The sequence below is a fragment of the Aristolochia californica genome, unplaced genomic scaffold, assembly GCF_029961685.1.
Source record: "Aristolochia californica isolate CCGP_79_NKW_82.1479 unplaced genomic scaffold, dmAriCali1.0.hap1 SCAF_4, whole genome shotgun sequence".
Lineage (NCBI taxonomy): Eukaryota > Viridiplantae > Streptophyta > Magnoliopsida > Piperales > Aristolochiaceae > Aristolochia > Aristolochia californica.
The window spans coordinates 42,612,965-42,633,949 of NW_027182103.1; the positions used below are offsets into that span (position 1 = coordinate 42,612,965).

General features: G+C 36.9%; 2 protein-coding genes and 1 non-coding gene across 4 annotated transcripts; 2 read left to right on the forward strand and 1 right to left on the reverse strand.

Moving 5' to 3' along the window:
* The first annotated feature begins 8,377 nt into the window (after positions 1–8,377).
* On the forward strand, positions 8,378–14,677 carry LOC137962350 (chaperone protein ClpD, chloroplastic-like). The gene is made up of 12 exons (XM_068809162.1): positions 8,378–9,050; positions 9,907–10,067; positions 10,179–10,408; positions 10,507–10,615; positions 10,695–10,825; positions 10,987–11,088; positions 11,189–11,470; positions 12,017–12,138; positions 12,255–12,549; positions 12,765–12,993; positions 13,087–13,328; positions 14,208–14,677. Exons 1-12 carry the CDS (start codon positions 8,410–8,412, stop codon positions 14,517–14,519), a joined length of 2,856 nt encoding a protein of 951 aa, XP_068665263.1. The 5' UTR covers positions 8,378–8,409; the 3' UTR covers positions 14,520–14,677.
* Positions 14,678–15,099: 422 nt separating this feature from the next.
* On the forward strand, positions 15,100–15,172 carry TRNAF-GAA (transfer RNA phenylalanine (anticodon GAA)). The gene has a single exon. It is a non-coding gene; the product is annotated as a tRNA-Phe (tRNA).
* Positions 15,173–15,608: 436 nt separating this feature from the next.
* LOC137962739 (putative casein kinase II subunit beta-4) lies at positions 15,609–20,439 on the reverse strand. 2 transcript variants are annotated; one of them, XM_068809781.1, is made up of 5 exons: positions 19,918–20,439; positions 18,439–18,642; positions 17,370–17,476; positions 17,121–17,286; positions 15,609–16,145 (listed from the first exon to the last, which is right to left on the reverse strand). In XM_068809781.1, exons 1-5 carry the CDS (start codon positions 20,096–20,098, stop codon positions 16,006–16,008), a joined length of 798 nt encoding a protein of 265 aa, XP_068665882.1. In that variant the 5' UTR covers positions 20,099–20,439; the 3' UTR covers positions 15,609–16,005. The 2 variants fall into 2 exon arrangements, with proteins under 2 accessions (XP_068665882.1, XP_068665881.1); XM_068809780.1 differs by having other exon boundaries at positions 18,439–18,657.
* Positions 20,440–20,985: the final 546 nt, after the last annotated feature.

The window sequence follows — 20,985 nt, forward strand, 5'->3', positions numbered from 1 at the left end:
TTACATGATCAATTTATAATTAGATAATTTTTTAAATTTAATATTTGACATCTAATTTTACTAAAAATCCATCAATTAGATATGGTAATATATTAGATTGATTAATAATTTTTTGTTTATTTCCTTAGAAAATACACTAATATAGCGTATAAGTAAACTTTAAAATTATTCATGTAAATTCCTAGTAAGGTAGTAATAGGATTTTATATTGAAGGATTCTTGGAACTGTATATCCTAGGAGAATTATTTCCAACTTTTAAGTGGGATATAAATTTCCAATTAGAGATACCAACACGGTGTCAATGTTATCCTAAGTGTCTTTGAATCCTCCCTCTATAACGCAATCCTTTCCTACAATTACGTCAAGTTGCTTTTCCTAAGTAAAGATTTTATTAGATTTGGTTAGACATCTACAAGTTCTAGTGAGAAGTAGGTGAGATTTTCAAAGAGGTAACGGTGTTACTGAAAAACCTTGATCATGGTTATCTCTTTCCCAATGGCATTCATATTGTTATTATTATGTAAACAAGAACCTGATCATGTAAACTAAACCTTGTAACGTGAGCTTTGACTATGCAAGTGTTCTGTCGCGGAGTTGGAAAAGTCTCTTGAACCACATACTATAAGAATCAATTTCCACCATCATTATGAAGTTCATAGATGAAATGTAAACAAAAGAGAAAGATGCTTACCTCCAGCCATGGCAATCAAATTCCAAAAGAAGAGTATCTCATTTATTCAGAAGCTCTCCATGGAGAAGACATAAATTGCCTATGTTAGACTAGATCTGAATTCTTAAAACTCATCTTTTACCATCAAAAGAGGAAAGTTACAACTGCCCACCTTCATATCTCTAAAGGATAATGGGTCATCCCTAAAAAGTAGGAAACTACTAACATTCTCCGTATTGATATGTACCATTTAATTTTTGATAGATTCTCAAAACTTTTTCCCATAGACATAATATTCTTATATCCAAACAAAAGAATTTAAATTTTATGAATAGTGATGATAAGTCCTTTAGATCAAGTATTACCTTTCACATGTCACAATACAACTTTATTCCTTTGAATGAGAACCATATGTGACACATATCTTTATGAATGAACTTCCAAATGCTCACTCAAGATCATCAAAACTTAAACATATATTTTCATTCTCTAAACTTCAAATATACAACTAAATAAGAGAAAAAAATATAAAATTAATGCAATTTTTCAATTGAGAAAATGTGATACAAACATGAAGGGTATCTCAATCACATAAAAATTACATAGTACAATTGAGTCCCATATGTTCAACATGTCCCTTATTAGCAATAGGTGGTAGACTTTTTGTCAACAAATCATCAATCATTAATCCAATATTGATGTGCTCCACAACCACTTTATTTGCTTTGACATGTTCTCAAATAGCTAAATACTTAATATCAATAAATCCCCAATGGCTTAGAAATTATACAACAATTTCAAACCCAAAAATAAAACTCCCCAACCATATAGTATGTGATGTCGCTTCAAAACGTGCTACAAACTTTACATCTGAGATAGATGTAGCAATCAAGATTGTTTTGCACTTCTCTAAGAAATGGTGCCTCCAATTAATAAGAAAATATATCCTGATATTGACTTTCTCAAGTCAAGGCAATCATCAAAATCAAAGGCAAAATATCCAATCCCCTCTAGATGATCAGATCGCATATATGTAAGCTTGTAGTCTTTAGTCCCTTCAAGGTATCCCAAGACTTTGTTTGTAGCTCTCCAATGGTCCAAACCTAGGTTTCTTTGATATATGCCCAACATTTCAACTGCATATGCAAATGTCAAATCTTGTGCAAACCTAAACATACATTAAACTCTCAACCGCGGAAGCATAACAAATGTTTTTCATTTGTTCCCCCTCCAAATCATTTTTACAACCTTGTTCCAAACTTAATTTGTCACATTTGACAATAGGTACAACACTAGATGAATAATTCTTCATACTAAATCACTCTAGCATTTTATTGATATAGATTTCTTGAGACAATTTTATTGTCTCTCAGGATTTGTCTCTCTCAATCTTTTGACTTATGTCATAAGAAGTTTCACCCATATCTTTCATATCAAATTGCATTTAAAGAAATTTCTTAACCTCGTGAAGTAAACCTAAATCACTTGAAGAAAATAGAATATCATCTACATATAGGAATAAAAAAATTAATTTTCTCCCACTAACCTTATGGTATATACATTGATCCTTGGTGTTCTCCATAGAACCAAATGATGAAATAACATCATGGAATATCAAATACCATAGACGAGAGACTAGTTTTAGCCCATATATAGATTTCTTAACTACAAACTAAGTGATCATTCTCCTTTGAAATGAAACCTTCAGATTGTTTCATGTAAATCTCTTCCTCTAGGTCTCCATTGAGGAAAACCGTTTTCACATCCATTTGATATAATTCCATATCAAAATGAGTTACTAATGCCAAGATTATACGAAATGAATCTTTCTTTGAAATAGGAGAACGTATCATGATAATCAGTTTCTTCTTGTTGAGTGAGTCATTTGGTTACAAGTCTTGCCTTATATCTTTCAATATTGCCTAAAGAGTCTCTTTTGGTTTTAAAAACCCAGTTCCAACCCATTCCCCCTTTCGGCAATTCAACAATATCTCATACTTAGTTTTTAACCATTGAATCCAACTCTTCCTTTATGACATCATTTCATAATGTAGATTTATTTCTACTCACAGCTTATGAAAACGTAATAGGATCATCTTCAACACCAATGTCCATGTCAGATTCTTGAAGATACACAACATACTCTGAAGAAATTATAGGTTTTCTTAACTCTTGAAGATCTTCTTAATGTTACTTCAACATTTTTAGGTTGAGAATGCTGAGTAATTGGATCTATAAAAATATCATCATGATGATGTGGTTCTTCAACTGTTGGTTGTTCTTGAGTAATCGAATCTTGATGATTATCTTGAAATACAACCAATTTATGTGAAGATGTTGGAGCAGGTTGATAACTTTAATGCTCCTCAAAAACGAAGTTTCGAGGTTGGATTCTCCCACTAATCTTCATCATTCTCAAGGAACCTTGCATTCTAAGATTTCATAATTCTCGTCGTACGAGATGGATAATAAAATTTATATCCCTTAAACTTTTGTATATAGCCAATAAAATTTACATTGACTGTCTAGAGTCTAATTTTGTTTCATGTGGATTGTAGATTCTAACTTTAGTTGAACAACCCCTAACATGTACATGCCATAAACTAAGTTTCCAACCTTTCTAGAGCTATATTTTAATGTTCGGTTTCTCCTTTTAACCACACCATTTTAAGATGGTGAGCCCGACATTGTGTATTGTGCCACTATACCTTGATCTTTAAAAAACCTTGCAAATGGATTTGACAATTATCCTTTTTTCAATATACCTACCATAATATTCATCACCCCTATCTGACTTCACGATCTTAATATATTTGCATAATTGTTTATCTACTTCTGCTTTATAGATCTTAAAAGCATTTAGTGATTCACTTCTATCATAAAACAAATAGGAATACATATATCGTGTACAATCTTCAATAAAAGTAATGAAATAATTTTTGACTATTAAAATATATTACTTAAGAACCTGAAATATCAATGTGTATAATTTCTAAAACATTGGAAGTCCTACTGGGACCTTTCTTATACTTTTTAGTTTATTTTCCCTTAATGCAATCCAACACAAGTACCAAAATCAGTAAAGTCAAGAGCCTCCTTCATTTTCCAATCTTTTAATTCTATCAATGGAAATATGACTTAATCTCCTATGCTACAACATGGAAGATTTCTCATTTATAACACCACATTTAATGCCAACATTTGTAACTTGCATTATTGCAAGAATAGAATTAGGGGTGGAAGTTAAAAGAAGTTTAAATAACCCATCATCCAAAAGGCCACTTCCAACAAGAATATTGTCTTTATTTAAATAAAGGGAATTACAAGGAAATTGAAACTGAAACCACAAGGTAAAAGTCTAAAAACTTATATAAGATTTCTTGAAAAGGATCAAACAAAAAAATTCATTTCAAGGTCTAAAACAAAACCAATATTTAGGACAAGTCTATAGGTCCTAACTATATCCACATGTGAACCCATCCTTTTTCATTAATAGATGGTACATTCATTTTTTGTCGGTTTTTGTTGGTTTAAGAAGTTCTACATGGTGTAGACAATATGGATTGTAGTACCAAAATCAATCTACTAAGTGTTAATTAACCATATTAAATTCAAAACACACTAAAGAACTTGAAGTTTTAAACTGATCTCGAATAGCTTGAAGATATTCTTTTACTTTGGCACAATCAAGGATGGATCCACGGATACTTTTCCCAATGTGAAACTTGATAAACATCAAACTTAAGTGATTGGATCACTCTCTTAGATCAAATGATGTTTCTCAATTTGGGTACTAGATTCTGTGATCCGTGGAGGTTCATCCACACGAAGTGACAAATCAAAATCCATGCACCCCAATGCTACGAGAATTTCTCCTTCCAATCAACACAATTGTCTCCATTCAGAGGAATAATATAAAATAAATCAAAATTTAGAACAAATAAATTTTGAACAACTGAAAAATAAACAACAATCATACTAAAACATGTAATGAAGCCAAATATTGAATATTTATCCATGTAAATAAATTCAAAGAAAAAAATCAACATGTAGTTATAATCATTAATGTGGGTAGATTATAACATATAAGCGATTTATATTTATGATGGGATAAAATTTATATTTAAAGGAATTTTCTAGGCATGTAGCCAACTAGAAAAAAATTTAGAATATTTATATCCCACCCTAATTAATCACTTAAATATAACATTTACCATGTGGGGTTAAATTATTATATCTCCATGATTAATTACAATTTGTATGTCATTAACTTTATGTGATTAAGCTTAATGTTACTAAAATTTTCATAATTAAGAATGTTGTGGCTATTACTCAATTATTCAAATGTAAACAAAAATATGTCATCAAAATAATTCACTAAAATTTATGACAATTATTAATTCTTTATATTTAGGTCAACCAAAATTATGCATAAACATTAAGTATGCATAAAACCTAAATAAAATTTTCACAATAGAAAAATACCATAAATATGCATTTATACATTCATTTATGCATGTACAGTTATTTAATTCACATGAATTAAATGAAAAAAGTCATGAAAAAATATACTATTTTTCTAGTTATTCAAATATCTTTTAAATGTGTCCAAGGATAACTCTTAAGGTGAGATGGTCAAGTGGTTCAAACCCCACCCTCAACAATATTTTTTTTTATTAGAACCGAGTCTGCCTGGCCTTCTCTCAGACGATTTAGCTGCGCAGTTTCAAATGGGCAACCCGCAACTAGCCCAAACCTTACGAACCGATCAAACATCCACTCCACTTTAATGCTCCATCAAAATCGGTGCATTTAATTTTTTTTTTTTTTTTGTGGTCTGGAGGTCGTCTTCAACCTTCTGTCATGCGTCGAGAACAACAGGCACATGTGCCTTCACGACCTCAATGTGGGCACACCCAATGCCGGCTTTGGCTGCATTTCAACGTTTGCCATTGTCGTGATGGACACCAGTGCATCGAGCGCAAGCCTTGACGGTATTCCGACGTGTTGCAGAGTCAACAATGCAGCAGACGAGAATAGTCCAGCTCACTTTTTTTTTATAAAGATGTATTGCATTAAAAGGTGAAAACTTACAAAGAAAGAGGGAGCAGATCCCTAACAACAAGATGTTGGAGGGATGCTCCCTGAGAATAGTCTAGTTCTCATCGACTATCGTGCGCTTGATGCTGACACACACAACGCTGCCCTGACGCATCTTTTGGTGCTCATGGCCACAAAGAGACGTATCTCGGTCGAGTATCAACCTCCAACTGCAAACGCCAAGAGACAGAAGAGATTTGTGCGCGTGCTTCTGTCAAAAATCAACGTCGGCGTACACAGTGCTTCGTTGGTGTGTCTGGTGTGCAACTACTATTGGAGCACTTGACACATCCCTCAACATCTTATTGTCGAGGATCAACTAGTTCTATAAATCAGCCTCACGTAGTGTCCAGGCTATAGCAGGGGCCACACTATTTTTCAAGACAAGGTTGAGTTTCGCATAAAGAGTTTGCTCAATTTCCCTTTAATGGAATTGAATGCCAAATCAGAGGTGAAACTCTGATACCAAATGTAAGAATCGAATTTCCGCCATCATTATGAAATTCATAAACAGAAACAAGGGATGTTTACCGCTAGCCATGGCGATCAAATTCTAAAAGAAGAGACTTGTCGTTTTAGAAATTCCTCGATGGAGAAGACACAAACTCCCTCTGCCAAACCATATCATAATTCTTAAATCCATTTTTTACTATCAAAAGAGGGAGGCTACAATTGTAGACCTTCCTACATCTAAGGGATAATGGATCATCCATGAAAAATAGGAAACTACTAACACATCATTAGTGTGCATTCACCACTGATGTGATATAGTCAATTTTATGAATGTCCATCTAATTGTAGCAAGCATCCTTAACTTTAATTGAGAATTTTTTAACACCAAGCTATGTCCACATTAACTTTTCTAGTAAAACATCCCATGTTAAGAAGATAAAGATTAAATAGTCAATATGTTGAGGTGTTTGTTTATAAATAAGAGTCTTAAACTATGTGACCATTGACGGACCTATGGTGGTGTCACCATATGAAAAACACAAATAAGTGATGGGAGCCCCTCTCTCTTGCTCTCTTCTACGAGAATATTCCCTATTTAGTAATATGACCCAACTGACCTAATTACATTAATTGATTCACCAATTGAACTACCCAAATAAGCCTAATCAATCCAATTTTTACCTTAACCTTTTTAGAATCCAAACAAAGACCATATGAAAAATACAAATAAGTGGTGGGAGCCCCACTCTCTTCTAATTATTATTTTTTATAAGGAGGAAGGATCTTTTTATTATTACATCATCGAAAAGAGGAGAGGTGGTAGAGGGGAGGGGGCGGCTCCGTCTTTTTGTACGAGAATATTCGCTATTTAGTAATATGACCGGACGGACCTAACTACATTAATCGATTCACCAATTGAACTACCCAAATAAGCCTAATCAATCCAATTGAACCCAATTTAATAAGTGAATCTGAAATTGATAATGAGCTTCCAAGAACTCCATAGGCTGAAATTATATATATATATATATACTTTAATTGAACCCACTTTACTAAGTAAATCTCAAATTGATAACGAGCTTACAAGAATTCCATAGGCTGAAATTATATATATATATACACTCTCAATTCTTGTTGTCTGAAAAGAATGAATTGAATTGACTTCTAATTATTTAATACAGCCAAAAATCTTGTATCAATTTGACCACCCAAAGTCTGAAATCAAATTGTCCACACCCACCATGCATGCACTTCAATTCCAGTCGGAAACAAAATTACGGCCAACCATGGACGGCCACCTTCTTTGGTCTCCCAGTACACATGAAACTGACGGATTTGAAGCCTCGCACCTTTTCCAGCCAACTTCTCCTTCCGAAGTTCTTGGATGTTCTTCTCTTTCGAAAAAGCAAAAGATTTCCTTTTTCTGTTCTCTGCCTCTCGTTCTCTCTCGCTCAGTGATAGCTTCCAAATAAGCAGGTGCCGACTTTTAAAAAAGGCACGCCATGCCACGCTTTCCGTATCAACGGAAAAAAACGGACAGATCTTAAACGTGGAAGCCGCAGGTAGTCATTTGCGTTACGTCTTCTTGTCCCGTGTTTGTTTGGACGACCCTCCTTCCTCGTCCCGGTCAACTTTACCCGCCGCCTGGTAAAAAGTCGCTTTTCTTTAATGGCTCCGTTGGCTTCTCTGGCTTACCCTTCAAAAACGCCCTTTAACTCTTCCCGAGACTCGACTTGGCCTGCTCAATTTGAGCTAAATTACTTCAAATTGTTAAATTGCAGGAATTATTAATTTCAAGAAGAAAGACGAATTACATGTGATTAAGCTTCATTCTCTTAATTCATTGGTAAATTAAAAAAGCTTCATTTTCTTAATGTATTGGTAAATTAAACTGTAATTGTTATTGGGCCCAAATTACAGGCCAGCTTTATCAACGTCGTCTTGACTCTTAGGAGCTGCTGGATTGCATTCACAGTGATTGCTATTATTAAATTACCATTGAGAGAAATGTCAAACTTTGTTCGTTTCCTGCTATTTTCTTTTCGTAGTTCCTACCTTTCGTCTTCCGAGTCTGCCCTCTGGGTGCTCAATAAAACTCCTAATTTTGTGGAAGGCTCACTCATTCCTTTTCTCCTCTCTCTAGATGGAAACGGCTTCTGCTTCTTCTGCTCTGTCAACTCGTTTAATGGATTTCTCCCCTCTGCTGACGCAACATCGATCGAAACCACCTTTCTTTGTAAAACATCCCATCGTTTCTGCAAAGTTCAAGGCTTCACTAGATTGCCATGGCCGAAGAAGACTTCTATCAGCAGACCCAGCTCGTCCCTTTAATTTATCGTCACCCTATTGTCCCAATTCACGACTTTATTCTTCTAAAAGGATCGCTCCTTCGACCCGGAAATTCCGGCGACGGCAGCCAATTTCGGCGGTTTTTGAACGTTTTACTGAACGGGCCATCAGGGCGGTCATGTTCTCGCAAAGAGAAGCGATGGCTCTCGGCAAAGACATAGTTTCTACCCAGCATCTAGTTCTGGGTCTTGTAGCGGAGGACCGATCTCCTGACGGATTTCTCGGTTCTGGCATCACAATCGAGCGCACCCGTGAAGCCGTTCGCAGCATTTGGCAAGATGATGATTCTGCTTCTCCAAGCGGCAGGTCAGGCGTTCCGTCTGCCACAGATATTCCATTTTCAAGCAGTAGTAAGCGAGTGTTCGACGCGGCAGTGGAGTACTCGAGGAGCATGGGGTATAACTTTATCGCACCAGAGCATATATCCATCGGACTTTTTACGGTGGATGATGGGAGTGCGGGGCGGGTTCTTGAGAGGTAATTCTGCTACATAAGCGTTCTTTTTGGGCTGTTATCAGTTATAATCTAACGTCAATGTTTTCACCATCTGACGTTAACATCAGAAAAGGTAAGCGGTTATGAATTGGTGAATCGGTGAATTGGCATGGGCAGACATGTAGTCGATTATTTTCAAACCGTCTCCATATTCCAAAGAGAGAGAAAAACAGTTCGTTCATCTCATGTAATTTTTACTTATGACCTGTGACAACTTTCCCTGTTGGAATTTAACTGTTCAAGTTGACCTTATTGTTGGGACGAAATAGTAGTATCTGACGATTCGTTTCATCAAATGTGGCTTTCATATGCATGAAAATCATTTAAGCTTCTTCCCGGAAGCAGCTATTATCCGCTCAATAATGGTGTTTTTAGATAATTCAGAAACATACGTCGTTGAGTTCCTAATAGTTGACTAAGGATGTTTTCTCGGTGTGCACCTACTTATACTAGTTGTTCAAAGAACCAGAAATGCTGTACTGCCTAGTACGCCAGACCAGCAATACTGATAAGCGTGTGATGGGCTAGAGCTTATCGATGCAATCCTGGGAGTGGTAGTCATTGAACCGGATGTTTTTCCCATGATGATTCAGGTAGTTGAGCATTGGACTTGCTCATAACTGAATGTTGTACTGGAAGCGCATAAGGGAAAACAATCAAGTGATTGTGAAATTGGACTGTGGTTTACTTTTAGGTGATCAGTCCTCGGCCTCAAGGAGTATTTTCATTACTGAAGATCATTTGTACTTTTTGGTTCTGTCACAAGTAATTGTACATCACTAATCTAGTAAAAGCACATTTGTCTTGAATGTTGTGTAAAAGGGTATTTTGATTGCAGATTAGGAGCGAACATGGATCACTTAGCATCTATTGCAGTTTCAAGGCTTCATGGGGAGCTTGCCAAGGATGGGAGGGAGCTCCCAGCCGCTGATGATAAGACACGTGATAAATCCTTGCTGGGAAAAGCAGCTTCAGCAAAATCTGTTGATAAAACAAAAGGTAGGTGGTCATGTTTTCCTTGAATGTATTGCAAAGTGAAGGAAAGTTGTTTATGAGGATATTGGTGAATAATAATATGAGCTTCTGATTATGAAAAATCCTTCTCTACAGAGAAAAGTGTATTAGCTCAGTTCTGTGTTGATCTTACTGCTCGAGCAAGCGAAGGACTTATCGATCCTGTAATTGGTCGAAGCAGAGAAATTTGTAGGATTATCCAGATTCTTTGCCGAAGAACTAAGAACAACCCAATTCTTTTGGGTGAGCCAGGAGTAGGGAAAACAGCTATTGCCGAAGGGTTGGCAAGTCGTTTTGAAAAAGGCGATGTTCCTGTTTTTCTTTCGGTACTTATTAATTCTCCTCTTTCTCAAGCAACTTATATTGTTGAATTATTAGTAACTTTATTTTAGCATTATTTTCAAAGTACGTTTATTTAATGCAGGGAAAGAAAATAATGTCCTTAGATATAGGCTTACTAATGGCAGGAGCAAAGGAGAGAGGAGAGTTGGAAGCACGTGTTACTGGTCTTATCAGTGAAGTTAAGAAAGCAGGTCTGCAAAATGTCCTTGGAATGCTGGGATTGAGTATCTTCATCAGTGTGAATGACACTTATTATTTGTTAAAATGTAGGTAATGTTATCCTATTTATTGATGAAGTCCACATATTAATTGGGTCTGGCACTGTTGGTAGAGGAAGCAAGGGATCAGGTCTAGACATTGCTAACTTGATCAAGCCTGCCCTTGGGAGGGGTGAGTTGCAGGTAAAAGTCTCATGCAAAATTTTGTTGGTATCGCATTTAACGGTCTTATTGTCATATGCCATCTTTGATATTACATATTTAGAGAATGATACTTATGCACTAAGTTTCATTGAAAGTTTGGGGACTTAGTTTGACACTTAGTTTGACACTGTTCTGGCCAGTGTATTGCATCAACCACTGTGGATGAACACAGGATACATTTTGAAAAGGATAAAGCACTAGCTCGTCGGTTCCAACCAGTGATGATAAATGAACCTAGCCAGGTCTCTCTCTCTCTCTCCGCACTCTGAGTTTTAGTATTTTAATTAATTTATTTGTCTTACAATAATTTATTGATACTAGCATCTCTGCAACCTTTTGTAGGAGGATGCTGTACGGATATTACTGGGCCTTCGTGAGAAGTATGAGGCCCATCACAAATGTAAATTCACTTTGGAAGCCATAAATGCTGCAGTATACCTATCAGCAAGGTATATTGCTGATAGATTTCTTCCAGATAAAGCCATTGATCTTATAGATGAAGCTGGAAGCAGAGCCCATATGGAGGCATTCAAGAAGCGGAAGGAGCAACAAATATGTGTACTATCAAGGCCACCCAGTGAATATTGGCAAGAAATCAGAGCTGTGCAGGCTATGCACGAAGTGGTATGTTGTGTTTTTCTTCCTTAATATTTGTGAGGTCAGTGTCTGAAAAATCAAGTCGTGAAAACTGAGTCAGCCATCAAATTGACAGATAGTGCCATTCTGGTTCAACAAAGTTCAGCACTGATTAAGACATGTAGATAGAATAAAAATAATCTATTCTAAAACTGCTATGAAGCTGATAGCATTGACTATGCTTTCCAACTACAAGAACATGTGGAAACTGGGCTCATTGGTCTGGCTGAGTAGAACAGTTCAGTGGCCAAACTGAAAAGGCAACTGGGTCATCTGGTTTATTATGATATATATTGTTCTTAGATATCTTCACGGGAAAAAATTTATTGTTGCGACTCCCCATACCACCATTTGTGTTTTACTGGTAGTGTGTGGCTCTTAAAACACCGATTTGTGTGCTCCAATGACCAGAGTTGAAGGACCACATCTGGGAAGTTTCTCTGATTGGATACATGTCGCATGTGCAGGTTGCGTATGCATATGAGTGCTTGTTGCATCGTTTTATGTTGTTGAACCAGTTAATTGTTCCTGCAGGTGCTTTCAAATAAGAGGAAGTACTCGGTGAATAAGAACAATGAAGATGGTGACGATGATGGTGAAATCAAGGGTGATATTGAACTCATCTCGGAGCCCCCTATCCCAGTGGAAGATAATGAGTATGTTCCTAAGTCTCTTTATTTTGGCCATATAATAAAATCATATTTGTTGGAAAGGACTTGTTATTTATTGCTAACTTTTCTTTCCTTTATTTATGACTTTTGCTTTGCTGCAGTCCTGTAGTTGTAGGACCTGATGATATATCTGCCGTTGCTTCACTGTGGTCTGGAATCCCAGTTCAGCAGCTTACTGCTGATGAAAGAATGCTTCTAATTGATCTTGATGAGCACCTTAGGAAACGTGTTGTTGGCCAAGATGAAGCTGTCAGCGCAATCTCTCGAGCTGTGAAAAGATCACGAGTTGGTCTCAAGGATCCTAACAGACCTATTGCAGCTATGCTTTTCTGTGGCCCCACTGGAGTAGGCAAAACCGAACTTACAAAAGCTTTGGCAGATTGCTACTTTGGATCAGTAAGTGTTTTATGTTTTCATTTACGCAATGCTGGAAATAGTTGGTCTAAATTATGATTAGTGTGTGGTTCTTCTTTCCATGAGTAACAGATAAATACAACCCCCTCCCCCCACCAATTGGGGCCTGAAGACTAGTAGCCCATTTTCTAGTTGTGCACGAGCTATTCTATGCTTTAAATTTATATCACTGTTTCCTAAATTCATTTCTACTGCAGGAGGCAGCCATGTTACGACTGGATATGAGCGAATACATGGAGAGGCATACAGTGAGCAAACTAATTGGTTCACCACCAGGTTATGTTGGATATGGGGAGGGTGGCACTCTCACAGAAGCTGTTCGGAGACGACCTTTCACTGTAGTACTCTTTGATGAGATTGAAAAAGCTCATCCGGATATTTTTAACATCCTTCTTCAAATATTTGAGGATGGGCACCTTACTGACTCTCAGGTAGCTTTATCCTGAAACGTATAATAATAAGAGAAAACTAAATTCGTGTTTGCTTTATGATTTGTTAATATTTGTGTTGCTTGGAAACCTCAGGGGCGTAGAGTATCATTCAAAAACACCTTAATTGCCATGACATCCAATGTGGGATCTACTTCAATTGCCAAAGGAAGGCGCAACACAATTGGTTTCTTCTTTTCGGAAGACAGCGAGTCGTGTTCATATGCAGGGATGAAAACCCTTGTTATGGAGGAGCTGAAGGGTTATTTCCGGCCAGAGTTACTCAATAGGATAGACGAGGTGGTTGTGTTCCGTCCTCTTGAAAAGACTCAGGTTTGTCACACTCTTCAATCTTCATTTATGAAAAAAAAAAAAAGAATTCATTTCTGTAGGCTATCAACAAACTTAATTGCTGCATCATTTTGTATCTGACCCACATGGTGTGAAACTGCATTACTACTGTTTCATTTAGTTTTTCATTTTCTATGTTTGGACCTAGGCGTCATGACTCCAACTATGTTACAGCATGTGAAATGACTTGTGATATTTACTTCATGAGCTACAAAACCTAAGAATTTCAAATGAATCTATTCTAAATGGTTCAATCAGCAGACCAATTTGCAACTTGATTTCAACTTTGTGAAAGATATTTCTTCTTAATACTGTTTCCCATCTCGAAAGCTTTTTGCATGTGAAAAGGGACTTGCCTTGGAGCCAGTGCAATCGTTCTGATGAAGATCTGCTTTAGAAGTTGGCAAATTTGTCATTGTAGGATGGAAATGGATTGACCTGTTTAAAAGGCAGCCTGAACCTCAAACATGGCACGAGGCTGATACTTAACTGCCATTTGTGCCCCAACAATCCGATCATGGGACTGATAGTACTCTATAAAATTATGCTAAATCTTGATAAAGCTTGAGTATTAGTTATCTTGTTCCTCCACCTGATGGGTCTAAGGTATATCTCAAAATGACTAGCCAAACTTATAGACCTCTTCTGAAATAAGTAGAAATATTTTGATAAAGCTTGAATATTAGTTATCTTGTTCCTCCACCTGATGGGTCTAAGGTATATCACTAGCCAAACTTAGAGACCTCTTCTGAAATAAGTAGAAATATTTTTCTTATCTTGGATTCATATGAAACCGTTTTTAATACTAAATTGCATAATTTAATGTAGATTTCCTGTTTCTAATTTTACTTACTCTTTCAGATGCTTGAGATACTGAACATAATGCTGCGGGAGGTGAAGGCCAGGCTCATGTCTCTCGGGATTGGTCTGGAAGTGTCGGAGGCAGTCAAGGATCTCGTATGCCAACAGAGCTACGATCGCAGCTACGGTGCCCGCCCGTTAAGGAGAGCAGTCACTCAACTGATCGAGGATGTGCTTAGTGAAGCGTTACTTGCAGGAGATTACAAGCCAGGAGACACAGTTGTGGTGGACGTTGATGCTTCCGGACACCCCTTCGTGAGCAGTCTCACCGACGAGAGTATTCTCTTATCAGATGTCACCCAAACATTGTAGCTTACATAACATTCACATGTATATCATACCTTGCTCCAATTCAATTCATACGAAAAGGTTACCTCAATCTTTTTTTTTTTTTGTATAATTATAATTGGAGATTGTATAAGCGTATTTATACGGCTAGAAGGTGTTGTATAATTTATAATATTCTTTGAATCCCCCCCTTTCTTTCATGAAAATGTGATCTGTTATTGCATCATTTTTTTTCAATGCTTGAACTTGGGTGTTTGTGGACATTAGTTACCAAAGTGGACTTCGAATCAGAATTCAAAATATTCAAAAGCTTGTAGGCTTTATAATGGAGAATAAAATTAGAGATAAAATTTTGGATAGGTGTAAATAATATGATCAAGAATCGAAGCGTTTATGATATTATTACTGTCTAATTAGTAGCAATTAAAACTACATTTTAACATAAAAATAGGTATAATGAATTGTTTAATTAGATTTCAAATAACCGACGGGATCTTGCCTTAAAAAAAAAAAGACAAAGGAAAGCATTAGTCTCAACTAATTGAGCAGTAACGGCCGGGGAAAGCATGTCACATGTAAAACTTTCTCAGTTAATCCTCAACCAGCGGGGATAGCTCAGTTGGGAGAGCGTCAGACTGAAGATCTGAAGGTCGCGTGTTCGATCCACGCTCACCGCATTTTACAAAACCCGTTTCTGCCCAATTTTGTTTGTTTTTACTGCTGTGTCCGCGCCTTGATCGATTTCCTACATTATTTTTTCTATACCATTTTGAATATTTCTCTGTGTTGAGATGCAATTTACAACTGTTGAGATTACTTTCATATCTCAGATAATTGCATTACTGGATCGTGGCTACAACATCCTTCGAATCATAATTGGCCTTCTGACTTTGCCGTAAAAGGAAAACAAAAAACATCCTCATAATCGACGCAAGCGTATCGCAGGTCTAAGCACGACTTAGTTCCAGTCCAACCAACTTGTGTTATGCGCCGCACTCAACTATGTTTCACCATCTCTCCCTAGGAACCTTTTCTTCATACAGAATTCCCTAAAACATCCTAAACCAGGTTATCATTCCCTCATAAGGGTAAAACTTCCAAATCACATTGCAGTTAAGAGGCATACACAGAAATATTTCGAATAAGGCCAGCTGACAGCCAGTAATCACATCACGGCCACTCCAATTAAAATTAGTTGTTTGAGGCTTATGATCGCGTCGAATATGAAATAAAATTCTATAAGCATGGTACCATAAATATAACAAACTTGTGGACAAGTGTCCACTTTAGCCAAATAAAAAATGGAAGACCAACCTGAGCGCTAATTATACCTCAGGCTCACTTCAAGGGCCTAACAATTCTTCCATAAAAAACGGAAGACCACCTTGGCCTAACCAAACCCTATTTTACATCATCAGTGAACTCCTCGTACTTGGAACTTTGTCAGTCCCACAGCTGCAGCTCCCTTCAAGGAAAAGGAATAGATAACTTGAAAAATGATCATCTGGGGTCATCTCGTGGGTCCTTTGTGCAGCTTGAACCCAAACACTCGGGGCACATAAGTTTGGACAGGTTTGGCAGTTTTTGAAGAAGGGTATGTCATCAAGTACAAATGTGGAAATGTTGAACCAACATAAGCTCCATCCATATCTGGACAAAAGTCAAGAAGAGACTGGCAGAGTAACAAGTAAAAGATACAAGAACATGAAATCTCCGACCAGCATACTTATACAGGTATGTTACATTTCCCATATCAACATAGCTTTACACACCCTGACACACATCATAGGATAAGCGTAATATTAAGGTATGTTATCTTCAGAAAGACAATCTACCTTCCCCATATCAACATAAGCTTTACACACCTTGGCACACATCATAGGATAATCATAATATTAAGGTATGTTATCTTTAGAAAGACAATGTATGAATAACAATATCCCTCAGGGAATTTTCTAAAGACAAAGATGGACAAAGTCAAGTTTGAAGAGAAGTTACCAAAGGTTTGAGATCCCCAATATGAGATGTATATAGCCCAAACAATTGGCCTAGTATGAGTTTTACGACTAGCATAAAAATTTTGCCTGAATGTTATGATTCCATGTGCCCGATTTATGGGCATCATATCAGGATAGCACAATATAGGATAAGGTTTAGGGCCTAGTTTTTTACATTCCATCAATTCTAGAGCTTTTGGTACATGAACCAAGTAGCACATGTATGGAGTCAGGTACTTAGTCAATACACCAAAAGCTCCTAAACTTATGAAACACAAAAATCTATATTGTTAGCTTACCCTAAATTAAAAACTACTAGATCATAATCCAACCCCAGAACCAATCCTTTTTCCAAAGATTGCACCCTCCAGGATTCCACAAGACAAGGTACCTACTCTAATTCTATATGTTAAATATCAAACCAATGCACCCAAACTCTAAAGCTGATGAAAAGTGAAACCTCAAATGTATGTCATGGAAGGTTAGCCCAGTCAAACATCCCTGACCTAGGTTAGGCCTCACAAGATTATAACACCAGCCCTTAATATTAGTGCTCGTCCTACTGTACCTGAAGGGAATTGATTACAAGGATAATGATGCAAAAAATCAACTTAAAGCATGAGGATACTGCTCTGGTATTTGCATCTTGGTAAGTACAAATCTTCGCACTTGGGACAATAGATCTTAACAGAACCATTACGGGGAATGTCTGATGTACCCACTGGCAAGCATGGTTGCCCTCCACAAAAAACTCGAGGACATCTTCCAAATCCAGCTCTCTTGTACTTTTCATGCTGCAATAGCATATAGTTAAGATATAATACACCAAATGCTTAAAGTCATTATACAAATAATCAACTAAAAAAGTAAACTCTACCATTGCATTTAAACCTTTAGCGGTTAAGATATAACGAGCGTGTATAAGACCATATAACAACTCAGCTGCAGTTTCAATCTCATTGTGCTCTTCACCATCCATCTCACCTGAAACAATCTCCCATAAAACCAACATATTTTACTTCCATCAATTAATTAATTTAAAATTACTAAATACAATTAACAAGCCAAAGCAGCAATGATTAACTCCACTATTAACAAATATGAATTGAACCAGCCATTTGAACTGAATTCAATTCAACCTAGTCCCCCCTATCTGGGTTCAATAGTGGAAAAATCTAAGGAGCGCAAAAACCAGACAACCAGGTCATTTTTCTCATTTTTCTGCCCCATCCTCCACCTTCTTTTTGAAAATAGGGAAGACTCGCCCACAGTGGATGGAAGAGGGGAGGGTAGGGTAGAGCCCACTCCCCGACCTCTTTGATTGTTACAAAAAGTCGAGGAGAAGAGGGGGTTTCCCCCTCTCCCCATGCCCATGCCCCCCCAGCATCAAGATTGGAGTAGCTCCACAGCCGATTTTTTAAAATTTTATTAAACACATGAAGAATTACTTAGTGGCTGGACCAAGTTGAACCAGGTTCCATTGGACCCAGTCAACTCGCTAGCTCATAGACCAGGTTGGTTTCTATAATATTGCTTAGCTCAATTTTTGAAAAAAAATAAAAATATACCCTGCCATTATAAATAATCTGAAGCTCATCCAAACCCGAAACTTCCTACATATTTTCTGTCCATTACATGGAGATAAACTTTTTTATGTGAAGGTGACAACAGACATCTATAGCTTTCTCAAAATAGACAGAATCAAGTAAATTTAAATCGCCCACTCTAAAGCAATAAACTTGTGCAACCAACAGATAATTAAGAAAGTGATAACTAAATGATGCGTGATAAAAAAAAAAAAAAAAAACTAAATAACTGAATGCAAAAGTATAAGTCAAAGAATTGGTGGTGAATGCATTACATTACACCAATTCAAGTTAAAAGATGTTGTCAGAATATAGATGAAAAAACAACAAATTGTCAACGAAATAAATAAAGGAACATACCACTCAAAGAATCATTGTCCAAAATCACATCTAAGGCATAATCATAGTAGGGAACCAGTCCTTGAAGTCCACACAAATTAAAATCATCTTGAATATAATCCTCATCGACTTCACAAAGGAGTTCATTCCCTCTTAATCCACAAAACCAAGTGATCCATGTTGAATCATCTCCCTCAGAACTGCTAAGATCTGTCTCCTCGCTCCCTGTCTCAGAAATTTCTTAATGAATGAAAAGAAATCAACAAAGTAAAGTTAGACAAATAATTCTGATAGAGATAAAGGGAATAAGCACAATATAACCCAATTGAAGATCCAAATCTGATAAAACAGAAACTCAAAAAAGAAGTAAAACAAAAAAAAAATACACGATACACTGCAGATAATCCTATGAGACTCTCAGACACATTTAGTCTCTTAAGTGAAGAGCTAAGGCTTGGTAATTAAAAGTGTAACTAGTACACGCAATTACCGGAAATTCTGGTAGGCAAATGCAGGTGAACATCATTATGCCGTAAAATCCTGCCATATTTGATATTACTAGATGAGTTGTCCCCCACTCATGAAATAGGAAAAACTTTCATTTTGCACATCAAGGAAACCTATTCCAAACTAACAACATGAGAAAGGAATTAAGCGAAGCTTTTCCAGTGTAGAAAAAAATAGTGAAGCAAGCAGAACCACACATGACCACACAATAGAGTGAATACTTCAAGCAATTCATCTCGTACTTGCCATAAATCAACAGTAGAAAACATCTAATTCCATGTTTTCATTGCAAGTAACTAGGCTACAATTCAATGCCGAACAGATGGTTATCTCACAAGATCAGATCGCCATCATCATCATCATCATCATCATCATCATTATCATCATTATCATGGCCTTTGTTCAAACCATCATGAATTACCACGTCATTCTACTATCATTTGCTAGGTTCATTGAGAACTTGGGCTTCCTATCATCTTTTCTCACCACCTCCGACCATTTTTTTCCCTCCTATTCCTGTTGATCCCTCAACCAACATTAAACTCTATCAACTCTGCCCTCCATTAAACTAGCTCAAACTACACTTATGTCTCTGCTAATCCCTTTACCTATGCTCACCAGGTGAAAAAGAATATAGTTCACTGAAATAGCCAACAAAATGAATTATAAAGATATGGCTTTTTTATACAGCAGAAATGACTACTTGTCCATGTTCTTGGTCGATGGGATGTCATATAAAAATAGACCCAACTAATAACCAGATTATCATCATTAACTACTAGATATCATTACAATTATTATAACTAGAGCTGTTCTTGCAATACGAAAGAAGCAGCCACGGAGCACAAAGTCCACACTCAACATACATAAAAGAGAAAGAAAAAAGCAAGAGATAAAAGGAAAACACATTACTATTTAGCCTGGCGGCTGCCATCTCCGATTTTACTTAACATGATAAAAACTAGAAGTGAAAAAAATAGGAACTTCCGGTACCTGGAGGAGACTGAACGTTTAGTTTGGTCTCCTTACTCCTGGGAGCCGAAGTGGAGGCGCTTTCTGGCCGCTTCTTAGTCATCACACTAGGAGGAGAATTCAAAGGAGACATGGCCGTCGGCTTCTTGTACTTGGAATCAGATCTAGCGGTAACCGCTCGGGTTGAAACTCTCACAGACATTTCAATCAACTAAGAACAAGCAAATACACAAATATAACTATACATCAAAACTCCCTTACAGGGAGGAAAAGAAGCTGGAAAACACAACTCAATCCTGTTGAAACAGAAAAGGAAGGCCTAACCCTAACCCTAACCCTAACCCGAGGGAAAGGGGGTCACAGACGCGTTATCAAATAAGTTCAACAACAAATTATCTCATTTTCTCCAAAAAAGTGGCGAGTGAAGAACTGGTGATAATAACTGACGCCAACCCCATTTAATATCTTTTTCGAATTCTTTTATTATTTTCCACCCCTTTCAGACTTCAGTTCACTCCCTCCTCGCTTTTGCAGATTCTCTTCCTCCGTCCTTTTGTCGCTTTGAACTTTTATCTTGGATGACGAGTGTTCAGAATCGTGTCTCGGCGAGCGGGTTTCATGATCCATTAATTCATTCATGACTCGCTTGACCTGTGAGTTCACCGAGTCTAACCTAATTGACTTTGTTTTTCTCCGGTCTTTTAACTGTGCGAGTTGGACTATCTCAGCCGTCCATTTCTTTCAACTGACCTGACCGATAACCCAGCGCTTGAGGGCCTGAGCCTGAGGCTTGACCCAGTTGTACATGACAGCAGAGATTGGCATTTCGAGCCATACGTATAAAATATATAAAATATTGTTAGTGAGAATAAATCATGGGTTAATATCAGAAAATTCACTATAATTATTTGTTGAAAAAACTTGCATAAAAGTGATTGTTACTATTCAATATGTAATAAGTATTTTACATCCATTTCTCTTGTTTTAGTGGAGAGAGAGTAAACAGGTCACGGATTACTTTTCTAAAAGTGGGTTCCTAACTCCAAAGCCACATAATAAAGAAAGAAGATCGGTACGAGTCTATATTGA